General features: G+C 39.3%; 1 protein-coding gene across 8 annotated transcripts in view; it reads right to left on the bottom strand.

Annotated features, from left to right (window-relative positions):
• The window catches only part of ANKS1A (ankyrin repeat and sterile alpha motif domain containing 1A), a 195,287-nt gene that overhangs the window by 119,847 nt on the left and 55,920 nt on the right, over positions 1 to 19,520 (bottom strand). For all 8 annotated transcript variants that reach the window (XM_084853043.1, XM_084853040.1, XM_084853038.1 and 5 more), the window contains exons 2-8: positions 18,950 to 19,030; positions 16,574 to 16,730; positions 14,754 to 14,816; positions 5,416 to 5,712; positions 4,403 to 4,478; positions 2,576 to 2,677; positions 1,309 to 1,401 (exon numbers count right to left, since the gene is read on the bottom strand). In XM_084853043.1, coding sequence (XP_084709169.1) covers positions 1,309 to 1,401; positions 2,576 to 2,677; positions 4,403 to 4,478; positions 5,416 to 5,712; positions 14,754 to 14,816; positions 16,574 to 16,730; positions 18,950 to 19,030 — 869 coding nt within the window. The remainder of the gene's footprint in view (positions 1 to 1,308; positions 1,402 to 2,575; positions 2,678 to 4,402; positions 4,479 to 5,415; positions 5,713 to 14,753; positions 14,817 to 16,573; positions 16,731 to 18,949; positions 19,031 to 19,520) is intronic.

Raw genomic sequence — 19,520 nt, 5'->3', positions numbered from 1 at the left:
TATTCCTTAATCCAGTTTTGTCAGTTGAGGCTTAGGTGACCTCACGGCATGGAGCGCTTTGTGTCACCAGCTGTAGCCTCTCTTGGGCAGAGTGTCTAGCCACAGTAATTCAAGCTCTCACGAATTCCCAGTCCGATAACTGCCATGTGTTCTACATTGTACATGTCCTGGTCTTTGAAGTCAGTCTGGAAACTAAAGCTTCTACACAAATTATCTGCAAGAATTTTAACTGGAACATCCGATTGGGAATATCTCATCTGTCTTGAAATAACTTCACTGCACTGGCTGCTAGTTTGTTTCTAAGCCCAATTCAAGGTGCTGCTGTTTACTTATAAGGACCTATATGGCTTGGGACCCAGGTACCTAAAGCAACACCTGCTCTCATATTAAAGTAATCTGCCAATGCTCTCCTTCAGGTGCCCCCACCAGCAGAAGTGAGGTGGATGATGACCACTGTGCATTTTTTAATTATTACATTTTCCACATTACTGTTTTGCTATTTTTAATTATATTTTATGTTTAAATATGTTTTAAACTACCCAGGGATCTTTCCAATGATGGGCAGTATTCAGATCTTCTAAATAAATTAAATAATTGTTTATCAGGATTATCCTCTGTGTGGCCATTTTTTGAGGTGTATATATCGATTTGTTTAGAGATTCTCACATTGTGCAGAGAAATGCTACCATGTAACTGAAGGATGCCTGGAACATAGGGAATCATGTAGGGCCAGAAAACAAAAGAGAGAGAAAGATTAAGCAGAACACAAGACTCAATGAAGTGTCACTTGAAGGTGGAAAAAAGAGGGAAGCAACAAAATTATATATGGGTACTGAGTAACAATGTACTAAATGATTGTGCTGGACAAGTAAACATGAGGCCAATATCACATTCAGCCAAATACCCATCCCCACAAACTCAACTTGACTACCGCCTTCCTCCCCGCCTTGATACATGACACTTATTATGGCATAAGAGGCTGAACATCCATTTTCTTTCATTAACTTTCTTCATATCAACTGCTTCACCGATAAAACAATATTGTTGGTAGGTGCAAAAATGATGCAAAATCCATCCTTCTTGGATTTATGAATATTGGTCCCAAAATATGTGCAAACACTGAAGTTACCTTATTACCTTATCTGAGATTTTGGGAAACGATTATCTGTCTACAAACTATCACAAGTTCAATAGAATTACTTCATTATTTATTATGACTGAGACCTGCCTGTTAAACACCCTGCAAAGACATATATTATTTTAGCACTTGACAAAACTAAAAATTTTCCTTTCCACCAAATTTCTTACCTTGGTTTACCCGTACTGAGGCTTCAGTGGAAGTAGTTGATGCTGGTGGCGTCTTCTCTTCTGCTTTTGCTGTCTTCTTCCCTGTTGTACAATCTGAACAAATAAAAGGGGCAAGCCAGTAGAAGAGACAAAGAAAGTGACGAGGAAGCACAGTGGTAGAGGTTTTCCAAAGAATGAAACAACCTAGTTTTCATTTATTCAGATCTGGAAAAAAAATTATGGGTTGTATCCTCCCCCTGAATTTCGGTGATCCCCCACTTCCCCCTCAGCCCATGGTGCCACAGCTCACCCTATTCAGGAGGGTTGTCTGACCCGCTATACAGTATTTTTGGGAGACCGTGGGGCTGCCAGGGGAAGGGGAGAAATCCACTTCCATAAACTCCCTTCTTCTGGGGTGGTGTTAGATGAAAGCCATTATATTTGCACATTAGACTTGGATTCCATAAGTCAGACAGAGTTAAATAGCTCTAAGCCTATACAATGTCTAAATGTAAAAGCTTAGAAGATCTTTGTTTTCCCACTGATGACATTAGCTAATGACTGTCACTCCTTCAATAGTATTAAAACAGTCAATGGGACAGGCCCTTCTCTGTGGTGGCTCCTCAGTTTTCAAATGCAATTCTAATGGAGTTGGGCCTCTCCCCCACTATTCAATCTTTTAAACAAACCTTGAAAACCATTATTAAGGCTGCTTTTCACTAACCTACAAATTGCTCGGATACTAAAGAACAACTAAAGAATGCTAAAGATACTAAACAAAATGCTAAGTTAAAGTTTGCTAAAGAACAACAGTCTATACCAGCTTTCTTGCTCTGCTACTATCTACATAGTGCTGCCTTGTATCTTACTCTTCTTAAGTATGTCACTTTGGGAAGCCATAGCTCTACAAAGCAGTTTATTAATTCCTTAAACAAAGAAACAAAGTTACATTACAGTCATAGTCAACAAAAACTGGGGAAAATTGAGATAATTGAGGAAAACTGAGATAAATAATCAAGTTCGGTACAAACTAGGAATCTTCTATATCAATGCTCCGTATCTGTAAAATGCATACAACACACACCTTTACTATTGGTCTATTCTTTTTTACACCCACACTACAGCCCATTAAGGAACCGAACTCTTTTTGAAATTGACTAACTGAAACAAAGTCACCGTACCTTAGTATGTGTGTAATAACTTGGTTTCCACCCAGTATTAGAATGGCTTCTTACTACTCAACTTCAGACAATCAAGCCACCATCCCTTTACCTTCCACAGTATTTACCTTCAATGAAAGCTGCTATTTGTTGGCTTTTCTGAGATGGAAGTTCCCTCACAATCTCCAAAGCAGTCAGGCCTCTGTTGTCCTTTATATTCACATCAATGCCTTAGAGACACACAGAAAAGATTATGGATGAATTTCTATACAAATTTTCTGTTCTACAGCATCTATCATTTAAAAACCTGGAAAACATTTTGGAAAATTTTCTAGTGCTTTATTTTTCCGCGGAATTTTTTTTCATTTCATAGGTTCCTTACTAAAAATGAATGGATGCCATTTGTGAATACAATGTTAAGCAAGCTTGGCAGTTTCAAAGTTGTTATTAATGTTTTTCAGGAAGTTAACCCTAGCAAGTATGTGAGAGAATACATATATGTCAATATAATACATTTATGACTCAGTGTGAAATAAAACCAATGACAACGAAAATGAAGATGCCCCCAAAAATCTCAGTGGAAGAAAGTTAAACTCTGTTGAAATAGATGAGTGGTTGTCAGTGTATCATGTACAGTTGTTTGGGTTGCTAAAATTTATTAGTGTGTCAACGGTTTTCATACCTTTGTTTTTTTCCTCTTAAATGTAAACAATGTAAGGGAAGCACAAGTTATTGTCTCTAATTTTTACAAGTATTCCAATAAATACTTCCACATAATACAACATTTTAATCACATTTAGCGTGCTTTAATTCTTCCCCTCAAATATTTCAGGTCAAATACTTCTGTATTGGGACAAAAAATTAACATGGGATACGTTTTAAACTTTGTTTACTAAATACAGGTAAAATAAACATGCTAAATTAGATACTTAAGGCACTTGTGGCCCTTCAGATGTTTTGGCCTATGACTCCCATCAGCTCTAGCCAGCACAGCCAATGGTGAGGGATGATGGGAGTTGTAGGCCAAAACATCTGGAGGGCCACAAGTTGCTAATCCTGCTCTAGGGCATCAGAAGTTTTAGACACAAACCGAAATTTTTCCTATGCAAATGATCATTCCAGAGTGCAGGACACGGAATAATGGGCTCAAGTTACAGGAAGCCAGATTCCAGCTGAACATCAGGAAAAACTTCCCGACTGTTAGAGCAATACGACAATGGAACCAATTACCTAGGGAGGTGGTGGGCTCTCCCATGCTAGAGGCATTCAAGACGAGGCTGGACAGCCATCTGTCAGGGATGCTCTGACTTGGATTCCTGCATTGAGCAGGGGGTTGGACTTGATGGCCTTGTAGGCCCCTTCCAACCCTACTATTTTATGATTCTATGATGCTATGCAAGCTAACCTAATTTGTACTAGAAAATTTTCTGATTCAAAATTTTCTGGAAAACCCCAATCACAAGATTTCTGGATCTGCTAAAAACACCGTAATAATTATTCCATTCATGTGCCATACTCAGATAAAGGTATGAAAAACGGTGATCTTGATGGCCAGCCCAAAATAATAAAACACCCCTCTTTAAGACATTTATCCAAGCCCAGGCCTCTTTTGGAAGCATAGCAAAACCTTTCTGTTTGGACTGATTTATAATGACTAGGATTAAGTAAACATGAGGTTCTAGTAAGTTCTATTTAGCTTTTATTAACATTGTTACCTTTTTATAATGAAACCCTCACCAGAGCTTTGGCATAGAATAGATGTAAAAAAAGGAAAAACGAAGAGATGGCAGCAGGGGGGCGGGGGACTCAAGCAATGACTTATTCCAGAGATGGGAGCCTAAAACCAGCTATCCAATTAATGTTTATGTTGGTCATTCTGAGGAACAACATTTAGGTAGATGGATGTTCTCAACCAAAGGAAAAAATGTGCCTAAAATGTTCAGAAATATTCTCACCTGCAGCTAGCAGTATCTGTACCACATCTGTTTTGCCAAACAAAGCAGCCTCGTGCAAAGCACTGCCTTTCTCTGTCTGTAAATCAAACACAGCAGAAGGCCAAATTGAGAATGCAATCAGAGAACATCAAAGGTAATATCTGCACATACACAAGGCCTCATTTCGCTAACAGAGGCCACCTGCTACAGTTCATACAAAACTAGCAAAAATTCTCCAAGCTTCTTTACCATGACTGTGAACCTAGTGTTTAAGGCAGCTTCTAGTGATCACTCTGAACTACATCAACTAGGAAAAAGCTTTACCTCTAAGCTGATCAAGGAACCTTGTGTGTCCTCTCTGATAAAAGGACTAACAGAGCAAGGATGGAAATATAACCACCTTTGTATATTTGTTACTGAAGCATGTTTGTCAGAGACGTCATACTGCTGCCAGCCTATTCAATGTTTATTGAAAGATACACATTTGGATTTGTGAAAAGATGGAGGACACTGCATGGGAGTGAAATGCAAAAGTATTTTTCATGTGAGCTATGGTAAGAGTATCAGGGCTTGTGTCAGGGATCGTTGTATACCTGCAGAGGCCCATGCCTCAACTAGGGGGCTCACTGCCAATCCCTGGAGCCTCCTGGGCCTGCAGCTCCACCTTGCTTCACCTGCCCTCTCCAAGCAAGCAGTGAAAGGAACAAGAAGGAGCAGTAATGCTTTGCAGATTGGGGCCAGAAGGAAAAGCAAACAAATGGGCAAATTGCATGGTGGGTTTGAGCACCACAAATTCCCAGGCTGACAATGTTTAGAACAATCTGGGGCTCAGCTGACAAGTCAGACCCTGCTATCCTTGAGATACTTCAAAGGTGAGTTCTATCGAATTTCATCTGACTTAGCTAGCATCTCTTCCAAATGACCTAATGCCAATATCTGATACCTAAAACATTTTTCAACATTAACATTCACCAAAAAACTGAAACAAAATAGACAATATTAGTTATTGGGCAGATTAGAAATAAATGAATAACCTGGTAATTGTTATCCATGCCAGCATCCAGGAGAACATGAACTACAGCTTTATGGCCATTCCTAGCTGCTAGATGTAAGGGTGTGTGTTTCTTAGTATTGCAGCTTAATAGATTGGGATGAGCATTGAGCAACATCTTCACAACCTCCAATCTCCCGTAGAGTGCAGCCAAATCAAGAGGAGTCTCAAACTTGTTATTGCGCATAGTAGGGTCAGTCAATTCCTCCAGGAGAACCTTCACCACTTCTGTATGGCCATACTGAGCTGCACAGTGCAGTGCTGTCTCATTGTCGTTATTCTGAGATTACATAAGTACAAAAACCATCAGGACTCAGACTGAGTGAGAATGTCACATCCTCTTTAAGATAATGACATCACAGGCAGTTGTAACAAACAAAATACTTGCTTTAAATATAATTGAAATAAAACTGTTTATTAAATTCCTTCCTAATGCTTATGCAGAACCACATACTACAGAGCATCAAAGTAAGTGTAATGAGTGATTATGTCATCCTATTCTAATCATCGTATACACTTATAAACATATATACAGGCATCTGGAAAGTTTGAATTCAACAGTGCAAAGCAAAGTTAAGTGCAGCTTAACTGTACAACCTAATATTTCATTTTAGAGCAATACTAGTGCTTCCATAGTTCTGATGTCAATTGTTCCCCAACTATAAACTCAACTAGCATTAGTATCAACTCCATAAAATGTTACAATCGAAGTGTGCCAACTTAAGTTTGTGTGCTAATCCAATGACTGCAATCACGAATAGTATTTCAATACACAACACAATGGCTGTGGGTTCCTTTGCTTCTGCTTTTGTTTATAAGAAAGATTACAGAACTTGCCCCTTGTTAATTAAGCTTGCACTATTTCTTCTTTTTTTTTCTTTAAAGGCTGCTGGGATCCAATGAACTGTGAAACTAGTTCTGTAAGATCAAGGAGAGTTTAGACTTCTCTCAAGCAGCAGCCCCCTTGCTACAAATTGCTTTTTTGAAAATGAGGGGAATTTCAAATGCAGTTTGTGATATGGTATGGGAAAGTCAGCAGTCAATGTCAAAAATTCCACCAGGGTAGGTCAAGTCCCTTGCCATGATCCTAAGCAGCTCTTCTGATCCTAGCTGGTATTTAGATGAATGAACAAGTCCTACTGAAAGAGTATTGAAGCACTTCTGACAGCTGAAGTATTTAACATTGGGCAGTATCCTATACTGCCCCTGCGCTGGTGGAATGGGCCGCTAATGTAACGGGAACCAGTGGTTTCTGCAGCAACTGGAAACAAGTAGCAATGCTCATTTCCAGAATGGAGCAGGTGAGCAGAACTCACAGAAGGAAGCTCCACTGATCTTCCCCATTCTGGAAGCATTTCCACTACTTTCTATGCTTATTTCAGGAACCACTAGTTCCTCTTGCACTAGTGGTCCGTTGCAGAGGCGCAACAGCAGCCTGGCATACTCCCCTATGGATGTAAGTAATGGCTAGTTGTGGATGTGTATATAACCAAGAACCTGCTTCCATCAGAGTAATTCCAACTGGCAAAAATGCAACTATTCTATAACTTCGAAGGTTATGCAGTTTTAGAAGAAAACCTGTGTTTTGCACTACAAAACTCTATGGTTTAATCCTGTGTGCAACTACATAAACCATGCTGGCAGCCACATAAAAGTAGGACAAAAATGACTGAGATAGAAAGAAGTTGAATTGACATCCAGGGGTGTTGTTGTTGTTTTTTTAAGCATGGAGGAAACAAAAAGGAAATTATTACAAACAGCAACATGTATGCACAAACATCTGAAAAGCTGGAGAAAACTTTACTGTTCAGTGATGACAAAGTAACAGTCCAAGCCAAGGAGTTGCTAAGGAAAAACAGATTTACAGCAAAGGTGAACCTAGATGAGCTAATGTAACATTAAGAGCATGCACTGAAACTCCAAACGAATAGAAGAAGAGAACATATGGTTCGGGGTTTATAAATAAGATGTTGCACTTCAGTATAAGATACCAAAGAATCTTGATGCCTTTTGACAGAACATTATATAAGAATTATATATCATGTAATACAGGAGTCAACATCATCAGGAAAAGAAGTCGAATATAGGTTTTGTCCTACTCTTCGTACTTTGTAGCTTCTAGTATTAGCAGAGGTGGCTATAGTCTATCCGACCGCAGTTTATATTTGGTTGACATATGAATACTGATTGAATAGGAAGAGGGACACTAGGAAAGAGGGATAAATATGGTTAATACTTAAGGCTATCAACTGACCAAACTCTAATGTGCTTTTTAACCAATTAACCAATTACATTTAAATTTACATATCATCAACTCCTGCTTTTGAGATGGGAAGGAAGCATAAGAATTTACAATTTGAACAAAAGCTTCCATTAGATTTTAAGCCTGCAGGTAAGGGCTGTATTATGTTTTCAACTCCTGTAAAGCATCTAAATTTGAAGAAACTTTATAAGTAATAAATATGAAGCTACTCCTCATCGAGAGGCCAAGTCTTAGTGATCTCTGATTTCCTCACAAATTGTAACCAAAACAGTGTCAAAACCTAAAGGGCCCTTAACTTTCAGCCTTATATCTATCATGTATGCATCATAAAGGTTTAAACTGATTAATGCACAAATCTTACAGCCGAAGTGATTTTTTAAAAAAAAAAACATTTTCATATGTACGAATCTTCTCATGTGTCAGAGCCCCACAATATAAGAACACGTTTGTAGACTTTAGAAGGCAAGACAAGAAAATGATGGCTATGAATGTACCTCCAACAGCCTGGCAAGCCAAACAGATGCTCTATTGCTTTTGTTCCTGTACCTGCCTCCCATTAATCTGGCATATTGAGGAATGCTTTTGAGTGTATTCTAACAGATAAATAAAGGCTACTGAAAAAGACTGATCCCACACTTTCAGGTAGAATGCAGATTGTATGTGGCACCATATTTGCAACTGGCAAATTAGAAATCTCTTAGATCACTGCACTAAGAGCAAGGATCATGTATCAGAAATTAATTGTTGTTCAGACTGGAAGTATATTCACAACTGCTGATAATCTTCAAGTGCTATACCTCCTGTTTAAGTATGAGCCCAAAGAGTCTAATCAAAAACCTACGATCAGCCCATTTGTAGGTTGAGAGTGATGTGCAAACCTGGGTTCTCTCACCTCTAAATAACCCAGCCTTCCAGGTTTACACATCACACTCAACAACCTATGAATGGGCCAATCATAGATTGTTGAGTGAAAGTGGAAGTAGCACCTACATGGGATGCAGCGTGCTTGCTCTCACCTATTCATCCACAACAACTCATGGGTTGTTTAAACAGTGGACTATCATTATGTACAAATCAGGTCTATATATAGAAATGGCTAAAGGAAAGGATATAATCATATCAAATATTGACACAGCTTTATAACTGTTACATGTCTAGAAAAAATACTTCCAATTCCCATGTACCAACCAGCATAACGTTTCTGGGTGTCTAGACTTCTATGTGCCTGGGATTTTTCTTGTCATGAACTGTCAGATTATTCTGAAACACACACAAATACACTTTTCAGCGGTCAGGATAAACTTGTTCAGGGCAGTCAGATCAAAGGACCTTTCCGCTCTTGTCTGTTGTGAATTTATGAAGCAGCACTACAAAGGAATTTACCCAGAGACCTGACTGAGAAGAATATTAAGGCCTCATCTGCTACAGTTGTCTCTAATTAAGAATTTTCAATGCCCAGTGACTACTACCTACTGTCTTTTCTGCTTGACCCACATCAGTTCTTGGAAAGCCTGCAAATATAAAATTTAAATTCCATCTGCGGTTCCTTTAACACATTTAATTTTTCTGCCTTTAAAGCAGGGGTGCAGAATCTCAGGCCCAGGGTCCAAATCCAGCCCTCCTGAGGTCCCAATCTAGTCCTCTAGGGTTCACCAGATACCTCTGCCCTCTTTTCCTGGCCCCACCCCTTTCATTTAACTAATGAACTAACTTAAACAACCTCTAGCACAATGCCAATAGTGTTTGTTGGTACAGCGGGTTTCTCCGAAAGACCTGCTGCACCAGCAAACGCTACTGGCATTGTGCTAGTGGTCTCTTATACTAGTGCAATGTAACTGACATTAACTGTAGTGTCAAATAGGATACTCCCCTATGAGTGTAAACTGGGTGTGGATCCAAGTGCACATTTCAATGAAAGCAATACAATATGGACTGACAGCATCAACACCACAGGTGCACATTTGGATATGCATCTATTTATGCTTGTTGGATTTATAATCCAGGAGGATACCATTGACCACGGTATCCTCCTGGACCGCCTGGAGAGGTTGGGCATTGGATATATCATATTATGGTGGTTCCAGTCCTTCCTCTCCAGCAGGTAACAGAGGGAAGCACTGGGAGAGGAGGTGTCGGACCCATGGCTGCTCACTTGTGGGATGCCACAGGATTCCATCCTCTCCCTGATGCTATTTAACATCTATGTGAAGCTGCTGGGAGCTATCATCAGGAGGTTTGGGGTGCGGTGTCATCAATATGTGGATGACACACAGTTCTACCTCTCGTTCAAATCTTCACCAGGGTTGGCCGTGGAATCCCTGTCCAAATGTCTGGAGACGGTGAGTGGCTGGATGGGGAGGAATAAGCTGAAGCTGAACCCTGACAAGACAGAGGTACTTCTGGTGGGAGACAAGAGGAGGTTGGGGGATGCTGACTTGCTGTTGAATGGGGTACGGCTACCCTTGAAAGACCAGGTCCGCAGCCTGGGGGTCATTTTGGACTCCCAGCTGTCCATGGAGGCTCAGGTGTCAGCTGTGAGCCGGACAGCGCTGTACCAACTCCATCTGATATGGCGGCTGCGCCCCTTCCTTCCCGACCATCTGCTCCCATCGGTAGTACATGCCTTGGCCTCCTCTCATCTAGACTAGTGTAATGTGCTCTACGTGGGGTTACCCTTGAAGACAGTTCGGAAGCTGTAGCTGGTGCAGAATGCGGCGGCTCGCCTGATTAAAGGCAACCGCTGGCATGATCACATCACTCTGGTGCTGAAGGAGTTGCATTGGTTACCAGTTGTTTTCTGGGCCAAATTCAAGGTGTTGGTTTTGACCTTTAAAACCCTATACGGTTTTGGCCCAGCCTATCTCAAGGAGCACCTCCAGCAACACCAGACAGGCCGCTCAACAAGATCAGCCTTGGATGGCCTTCTCTCTCTCCCATCAGCCAGGACAGCTAGGCTGGTGAGGATGAGGGAGAGGGCCTTCTCTGTGGTGGCCCCACTCTGTGGAACTCCCTTCCTAGGGAACTCTGCCATGCCCTCTCTTTAACGAGCTTCCGCTACGCATTGAAAACTTGGTTGTTCAGGCAGGCATTTAGGTGGGTTAAGGTATTTTTAAACAATGTTTTTATGTATAATTTTACTGTTTTAAATTGTGCTGTTGTACATTGCCCAGAGTGGCCGGGTGACCGGCCAGATGGGTGATTAAGAACTTTAATAATAATAATACAAGAAAAACATATGCAGAACAGTTTCTCTATACTTGGACTGGGGCAAGGAAGGGTGTCGGGGAGGGATCAAGATGGAAAGGTTAAAAAGAGGGTGGGGGGGATTATTTGCCCTACTTCTTGTCCCTGCCACAGTATTTTTTTCAGGTACTAACATGTTACAAAGGCAATGGTTTGCAACATAACAGGTACGAACAAGAAAGAAAACAAAAACATAACCCTCAATTTGTCATGGGCCTATATTTGTAGTTTATAAGGTTCAAGATCAAACATTACATTGTGTACATGGACAGGGTCAAAACAAGTCAAAAAAGTATTTTTTCCATAGAGAAAATATGTCTTGAAGAAATTTATCCTTGGCACATGAACCTCTTTATTGCAAGTCCCTATAGAAGATAGTGTTGAACAAGAAGAAAAAAATCATTTTAGAGAAGCAAGTCTCAGCTGTCTGACAACCTACAACTGAGAGTACTAATGATGGGCATACTACTGGGGTTTTAGATCCCACATAGCATGCTTCCACTGTTTATCCAAGCAGACTTATTGCAATCTTTAGAGCCTTGTTTCTTGTCAGCTCCCACAGAATGCTTAACAGAAGAACTCTGTGGTGGATAAATTAAATGACTGTTTAAAATTTCATATTTTTATTATGCTCGTTAAAGAGAACCAGATTAGGTGTGAAATGTCACCTGATTTTAATAGCACTTTAAGTCCTTATTGCTTTCTGGTTTAAAAGTATGCTAAGCCATAAGAATACAAAGTTGTTTGACTTAAGAGAGTAGCCCTCATATAGAAACATTCAATTGATTTGCCCCTCTCCACCTGGAAACTGCATCTAATTTTTTTAAAAAGCAGAACGTACAAACATCAAGAGTTTCCTTTATAACTAAGTTATGAGCAAGTTACATACTTGAACACTTTGGTCCTTTTTCAAGATATGCACATTTCCATTACAGAACCAAAATTTAAATACCAAATAAGTCTAGTTACCAGTATATATACACATGTAAAGAAGGTTGGTAGTATCCACCGAACTTACTAACTGAAGTTAGTCATGACTAACTGAAGTCTCATTCATTTCAGTGGGCCTTCTCTACGTCAGACTACCCAGTGTCTGTAACATAGTATTAGGGAGCTTTCAGTTTAGAGAAGAGATTACCAAGGAGCATGATATAGGTTTATAAAGTTATCATATGGAGAAACTGGATACAAATAAAAATTTCCCCCTTGCAACATGCCAACATTCGATGTTACCTGATCAAATTAATTGGCAATGGGCTGCCAAAATGAAGTATAAGAACATAAGAAGAGCAGTGCTGGATCAGACCAAATTCTGATTTGCACAGTGGCCAACTGGATCCCTATGGGAAGTCCACAGCAAGACATGAATGCAATAGCACCTTCCCACTCGTTTCCCCAACAAGTGGTATACAAAGGCATACTGCCCCTGATACTGGAGGTAATATATAGCCATCATGTGCATATTTATGTATGATCAACAATTACGAGATTCACCATGTAAGGTATGATGATAGGTACCAGCTTAGATACCTTTTAATAGTTGTTAGACCTATCCTCCATGAATTTATCTATCAATTGCTATTAGCCATGTGATAGCTAAATGGAAGTTCCATGTTCATAGGCAGTTTGCCTCTAGTCACTAGATAATGGGGATAAACAAGAGACAGCTGTTGTTATTATGCCTTAAAAATGAGCTTCCCAGAGGCTTCTGACTGGTGCTGATGGAAACAAAATGCTGAACTAGATGGACCCTTTCAGCACAGCTCTTATATCTGTACATGGCCAATAAACCAAGCTGATAGTGTCTAAACCAAACCCCTTGCCTCAAATGGTGAGTGCAATAGAAAGTGCAGTAAGGGTAAACCAACAAACTGCATTGATTTCAGTGGGATTTAAGGACAATTCAATTTAGTGAGATTGGGGCCATGGAGAAAGCTAGCTTTTCTAGGTAAAAGAAACGATGGGAGAAAATGTTTGTAATGTTAGAACTCAAGTTACATGTCACAATTGGTGACGCACTAAATTTTCTTGGCAAGTTATGAACATCTATAATCCTTAACAGCATAGACATTTACTTTCCATCTAACGGAGGGAAATGCTGTGTTCTGTAACTACCTGCCTTTGCTTCTGGAAAATGTGGGTACTTGCTCACACAAGAGGCTAGTAACAGCCCAGTAGATTTTGACTATTTTTTTGTTATGCTCCCTATGACATAAACTGCTTTTATAATTTCAGTTCAGTTCAAAGCTGCCATTTGAAAAAAGCAAAACTTTTACGTTTACTCAGACTCATAGAACTAGTTTCATAGTTCTTTGGATTCCAGCCTTAAGTCTTCAAGTAAACAATCTTGCTTAGTATTCTTGCATGTGTACAGAGAGACAAAACAAAAATCAATTTCACAATTGTCTCCACGTTCCAAGGAGCTATAAATTATGTGGTGCAAAATGCACAATGACCAAAGGCTTTGGATAGTATCAGCACTCTATTTTGTTGCAAGCCTATTTTAATTAATGGAGTAACCAAATATATGAATTACCAAACTGAAACGGTGGTTTAAATCTATTACTGAAATTGGTCTTTTTTTCTAAAAGATTTAAAATCATGATTTATATCACAGATTTAAATCTCTATCCACCCTAGTTGCAGTATTTCTCAATGGGGCCCATAAGAATTGTAGCTGCATAAATTATAGTGTGTGAAATACAGCGAGAGCATGGCTTCTGGAGTGTCCTTGATGTCCAAAAATATGCTGCCACTATCCTCACCAGAACATGTGCATTATTATTCTTAGCACAGCTGGTCATTTACTATATCAACGATTGGGTCATACTACATTAAGGGCTGCACTACACAGTTTATGAACCACATTTCCTGTAATAGGAACATACGACACTAGAAGGTTTAAATTAATTGCCTTTCTATTCATTTCCAACCATTATATTTGGTGTGTGTGTGTGCGCGTGTGTGTATGTATTTAAAGCCATGCAGTTCAAGCACAGTAAGAATTTAGTTGGTTCTTAAGAACCAGTATTTGGGTAGGTTCAATAGAGTATTTGGAAGTCATCCTGCTGTATAAATAGGGAAAAATAAACGCTGTATAGCATTTCTTTTGCATTTGATTATAAGAAAGAATCGATTAAAAGGGGTGCTTCAAAATATACTACTGGATTGCATATGCTGTAACTTTAGAGCACTTTCAACAGTTCTCAGAAGCTTTGCTTTGGTAAATTAGTTTTGTACTTTGTTTATAAAGAATTGCTAGAAGCAAGAGGAAAATACAAGCAAAGCTCAGACAAAGCAATAATTAGATGCCAAAATGCAACCAAGGAAGCTAGAAAAGATACACAGACACGAACAAAGAGATACTGTTGTCCTCACCAAACTTATATCAGGAGTATTTTGATATTCTATAGTGTCATTCTCATTAGCAAATTGAAGTTTAATCTAGTTTAGTAGTTTTAGATTGTATACCATAAACACACTCAGTATTTTCCCCTTTCTTATTGAACATGGGAAACAATACCTGAACATTTGGATTTGTCTTTCCAAATGCTATGAAACTGGGAACTGACCAGCATCTCAAACATAGCGAGTCAAAGCACTGGAGGAACCCAAATACCAAGTAGAATTCCCCCAAGCAGTCTTATAAAAGGTGACTTAATACAAATTCCACAGTAGAGAGATTGCATTTTACAGTCCCCACTCTCCCACCCCCGAATAGGCATCATCAACCAACTAGATGATAATGCACCTGAAAGCACAAAAATACAATTTGGAGTAAAGATGTAGTGAAATCCTGGCAGCGAAGTACACACCTTGGCATTGATATAGGGGTCAAAGGGGCCGTACTTTTTGAGTTCTTTGATCTCAAGAGCATTCTACAAAAAGGAGAGGAAAAGAAAATGTGATGATGAAATGGGCAAGATACAGCAACAAAGCAGCGAGTGACTCTGAAGGGGAGGAACGACAGATCATGACAATATTTCATTCCAATGAAAAGCAATTAATCACACTGGCCATTCCAGCTGTCAATAACTGCACCATGCACATCGTTTTAAAGACAACATGCAAACTTTAAATGAAAATCATTTACAGTTTACTACTTAAGATTTCAATAACTATTTTTTATATATTTGGCCTCATGCTAGCCATAGATTGCAAGATCATTCACTTTCATATAGCCCCTTCCAATACACTACATAATGGTAAACAGTGTTATAAAACTTAAATGTTGTTAACTAGAACAAACTGACTGATCACAGCTGCACTTGAGGGCACAATGAGGAGAACCCAGCAAAAAGGACTTGCGAACAATATAATCAAAACCTATTTTAACATGCATATTTAGCTAATTCAACATGAAGAATGTTACTAATCAGCAGTTGAACAGCACTTTTGAATCTTTTAAGGTAGAAATTTTGTTCCTAGAATAGACTATTTATGGGAAATATTGCTAAACTACATTATATCACAGATGTTAAGTCCCCATAGTTATGAATATATGAGATGGGATTTTAACTTTAATTCTGAAAAAAGTTCTGCAGCCTATTTCTTGAGTCTGATTACGATCTGGCGCACAGTAATCACTGTGTGGCACATCAAGTGTAATGCTTGCTATTGAAAGTGGAGAGACGTACAATGTGTATAGCCTCACCTAATTTAAGTCTCACCCCCAATGAGAAAATACACACTATGCCTGTTATGGACAGACAGACTACGGACAGACCCCTATAAAAACTTGGTCAGAAAATACACCAGTATACCCAATACTCGTTTCTTTGAACACTAGTATCTTTTTAGTTTGAAGAAATATTGATTACAAGGACCTCTGAAGAAAATATATCAACCACTTATAATTCGACAGTATTAGAACAAAGAGGCAAATACCAAGAAGAACAGCATTTCTCAAGAACAAAACAGGAAGGAAATCTGTAGTAGTCAGAGTTAAACTGAACTGACCAACATATGGATTTCACTTTCATTGTGTGCACATAGGCAGCATAAGAGACATATGGCTTTTTAATAGGAATTTTGTAAATGTGTTAGCCCCCAACATAAATACAAGCTGTATGATAAAAAAAATTGTAAGATACAAGTTAAATGACATGCAGTTTTAAAAGCAGGGACAATTACAGGTTTTTACCTCACTGGAGTAGAAAAACTGTTTTTTAGTAAGTTAATTATGAATAAGTGAAAGCTGTGCTGTAATGAACTCCACAAGATTAGCTTGCTAAGCACATGTATGAGAACAAAGTAAGAGCAGCTACAAAAACATGGCTAAAGGAAACTAAGGTTACTTTGATTGGCTCCAACACAGAAGGGGACTGGTACACCAAGTTTCAAATAACCCAGCAAATGGGGTGGGTGGGGGAGAGAACATTTCCCCATTCTGAACATGTTGTAGCTCACCTACTGCTCACTTCTGCAGTTTCCAATCAAGCCACCAGCCAGAAATGCAGCTTTCAAGATAAGTATGTATTTTCCCTGCATAGAGATGGCATTTACCACATACTTCCTTTTCAAGTAACACATTCTAAATGAGTCTCATAGGTGTTGTATTCACCTTGTCCTTGGGAATAATCCTGTTAATATCGTTAGGTCATCAAGAGCATGAAAAAGAGGAATATATTCAGACCTGCTCATTCACTTTAGTGTGGGATGGTCCCTGGTGAATTAGCAGTTTCACTATCTCAGCATCTCCCTTCCAAGCTGCCAAATGAAGAGGATAACAGCCTTTGCAGTCAGCCACATTGGTTAACGCATCATTCCTCAACAGAACTTCCACAACATCCCTGTAGGGAGGGGGAAAAACCATACTATGAGTTTTTAGGGTAAATCTAGGCAGGAGAGTTCAAGAAACAACAGAAAACGGAATATACGGAATCAGAATGCCTGCGAATACATTTTATAGGTCAGTCTGAACATATTCAATTCAAAATATCTGTAGATTCAACTACAGGGCTGCTTAAGAACTTCAAAAGTGAAAACAGTCTATATTTACACCCATTCAGAGAAAATAAGGCTGCAATCCAAAGCATAGTTACAGGAAGTGCTGCCTGGTGGAGTCAGTGAAGCTTATTTCTGAGTAAGTGTTTAGGATCAAACAGTAAGAATTCCTTTCAATCACTCAAATCACATGTGAGCAGACTAATCTGTAATAATGAGTTAAAGTTAATCCAAACAAACTGGACTGCTGAATGCCCATGCTTGCCTCAAGAATGGGTTGAACATATGGATTACTACTGGAGTTTGTTTCACTGCTTCAGTAAATTTTGTGTTTTATTTTTGCAGAGCTTATGTACGCTAGGAGTGTAAAACCAATTGTAAGCAATCCAGTAGTGAACAACAAGTTAACAGCAAATAATTCACCAGATCAGTGTTTCTCAAATTAAAGAGGTGGGGTGGGGTAGAGACGCTAAAGGAAAGGGATAGTTTTATAGGTCTTATTAGCAACAAGGGTTTGAAGAGCTCAGTGTTTCCCAAAGGGTGATCATGTTCCAATTGCTACAGAACAAAGGACTACAAATGATCACCGTGGATCCTGTTGATCTAGACTGCTAATATGCTAAAGTGTGACGGTTGTTAGGTTTGGGGTGAGCACAGGAATTGGGCAGAAAGGTGAAACAGTGCAGTGGAGCTATAAAAGCCAGATAGATTTAACCAATAAATATTCTCTATGGTTGTGAGGGGTAGAGAAGTAGAATGGCAAACTTCAGAAGACAGCTTGAGAAACACTGGACAAGATTTTCAAGTTTGATATATACTATCCCATCTAGCACTGGAATTATATACCTATAGTGGTGATCTTTTACAATCTGCATAGCACTACAATATTTAGAAATACCAATATAGGCTTCAAGACTTTCTTAAAATAGTAAATCATCACTGAGCCTTTACTGATCTTTAACAAGGTAATTTTCACAGCCCAAACTTTTTGAAACCACCACACAAACACTTCCACATATAAAGCAAGCATATAGGCTCTAGATTTAATAGCTGCACTTTGTAGAACAGTTTCTCACCCCACTACTATCAGTGTGCAAATTCTAGGGCAGGGATGGGATGGGCAACTTCGGGTGGCCCAGAAGCCACTTTCCATCCCCCATACTGTCCCTGCAGGCCACACTCCTGCCGCTGCCACTGAAATTTGGTGCCATGGTAGCAGCAAAAAAATTGGCAGTTTGCCGCTGTATTTCGCTGGCAAACCATGACAGAGTTTAAACGGGACTAACGTAGCTTGTTTTCAAGCTACATTTGTCCCTTTTAAGCCTCTGTCATAGTTTGTTGCCAAAATTCAATATTTTGTCTGCGGCAGGGGCCATACTAGAGGTTGGGGGGCACATATGGCCAGTGGGCTGTGTGTTACCCATGCCTGGTCTAGAGGAAAATGTCAGGAATCAGGCTCTTCCCACAGGTTTCAGGCTCTGTCTCCCTACTTTGGTAGGTGATGATCTGGAAAAGAAAAACAGCAGTGAGGGTGTGTGTGCGTGCTTAACCCTGTCCCTGCCTGTTAGTTGGTGGGTGGAAAGGGAGCAACAGTCATATAAATTTGCCCTACGTAAGGAAGGTATAAAAATGTTCTTGGAGCTGTCTCACAGTTATGAAATTATCTCCCCTTAGGGTATTCAGAATTTTAACCAGAGCATCTTAGGGGTTTGAGTGTGGGCTGGTTTTTAGTGAATGAGACTGAGGTGGTCATTGTTTGACTTAACCTTGTTGGAGTTCAGTAGACTGATGTGTCAATTTTGCCCCCTTCATTTATATATTTAAAACTGCTGTAAACCACACACAGGCCTCAGTGGAGATCATCAACAAATCTGAATGAATACATTTAACAGTAATCTGGTATATTATGCTGTTTGTCTTGAAGCAGGTGTAATTTTGGTGAACTGTTTTCTACTAGATATGATGTTCACATGGATGAGAAGGGAAATGCTACAGGTATTGCCTTTGGTTTTAACCACTGGGTAGGTTGGTAGTTTAAAAAGTATTTCAAATACAGGAAGCTTACTTGTGACCATTCAAAGCAGCATGGTGCAATGGAGTGTATCCAGTACTGTCAACACAGTTCACATTTGGTCCTCTCCATATACTGTAAAATAAAAATACACCAATACAGTAAGACACAAGATACATTAAGTCAAACGAAAACAGTGGTTGAGCCAGACTAAGGCAAAGTTTCTGCGGATCTCTTATCAACTTTGAAAAGAACATATGATAGTCACAAATCTGTAGTAACCTAAACAATTTGTTAGCAGTCTTAGACAAAGGAAGCAAGTGATCCAGTAAAGAGAAGAGCTATTTTCCAACCAGAGCCTCTTTACCATATTATTGAATATCCTATGAATGTATACCAGGAAGATTCAGAAAATTATTGGTAGTATAGAACCATATCTAAATTGGCCACCCGATGAGTACCAATATAAACCATTAGAAAAGTTTTTAATTAATGGGAAGGGGCTTAGAAAATCATCATAATTTCTTTCTACTCTTCATTCCGTTCCCACACTAAAGAAGTTTATTTAAATAAACCTTTCATTTCTATTACTAATTCAATCCCACAACATTACCAGTGACCAAAG

Source organism: Heloderma suspectum, chromosome 4, assembly GCF_057233095.1.
Source record: "Heloderma suspectum isolate Gila_16-S chromosome 4, 16-S_ref, whole genome shotgun sequence".
Taxonomy (NCBI): Eukaryota; Metazoa; Chordata; class Lepidosauria; order Squamata; family Helodermatidae; genus Heloderma; species Heloderma suspectum.
Note: the sequence above shows the minus strand (reverse complement) of the source record. Positions and strands in the feature narration are given on the sequence as shown.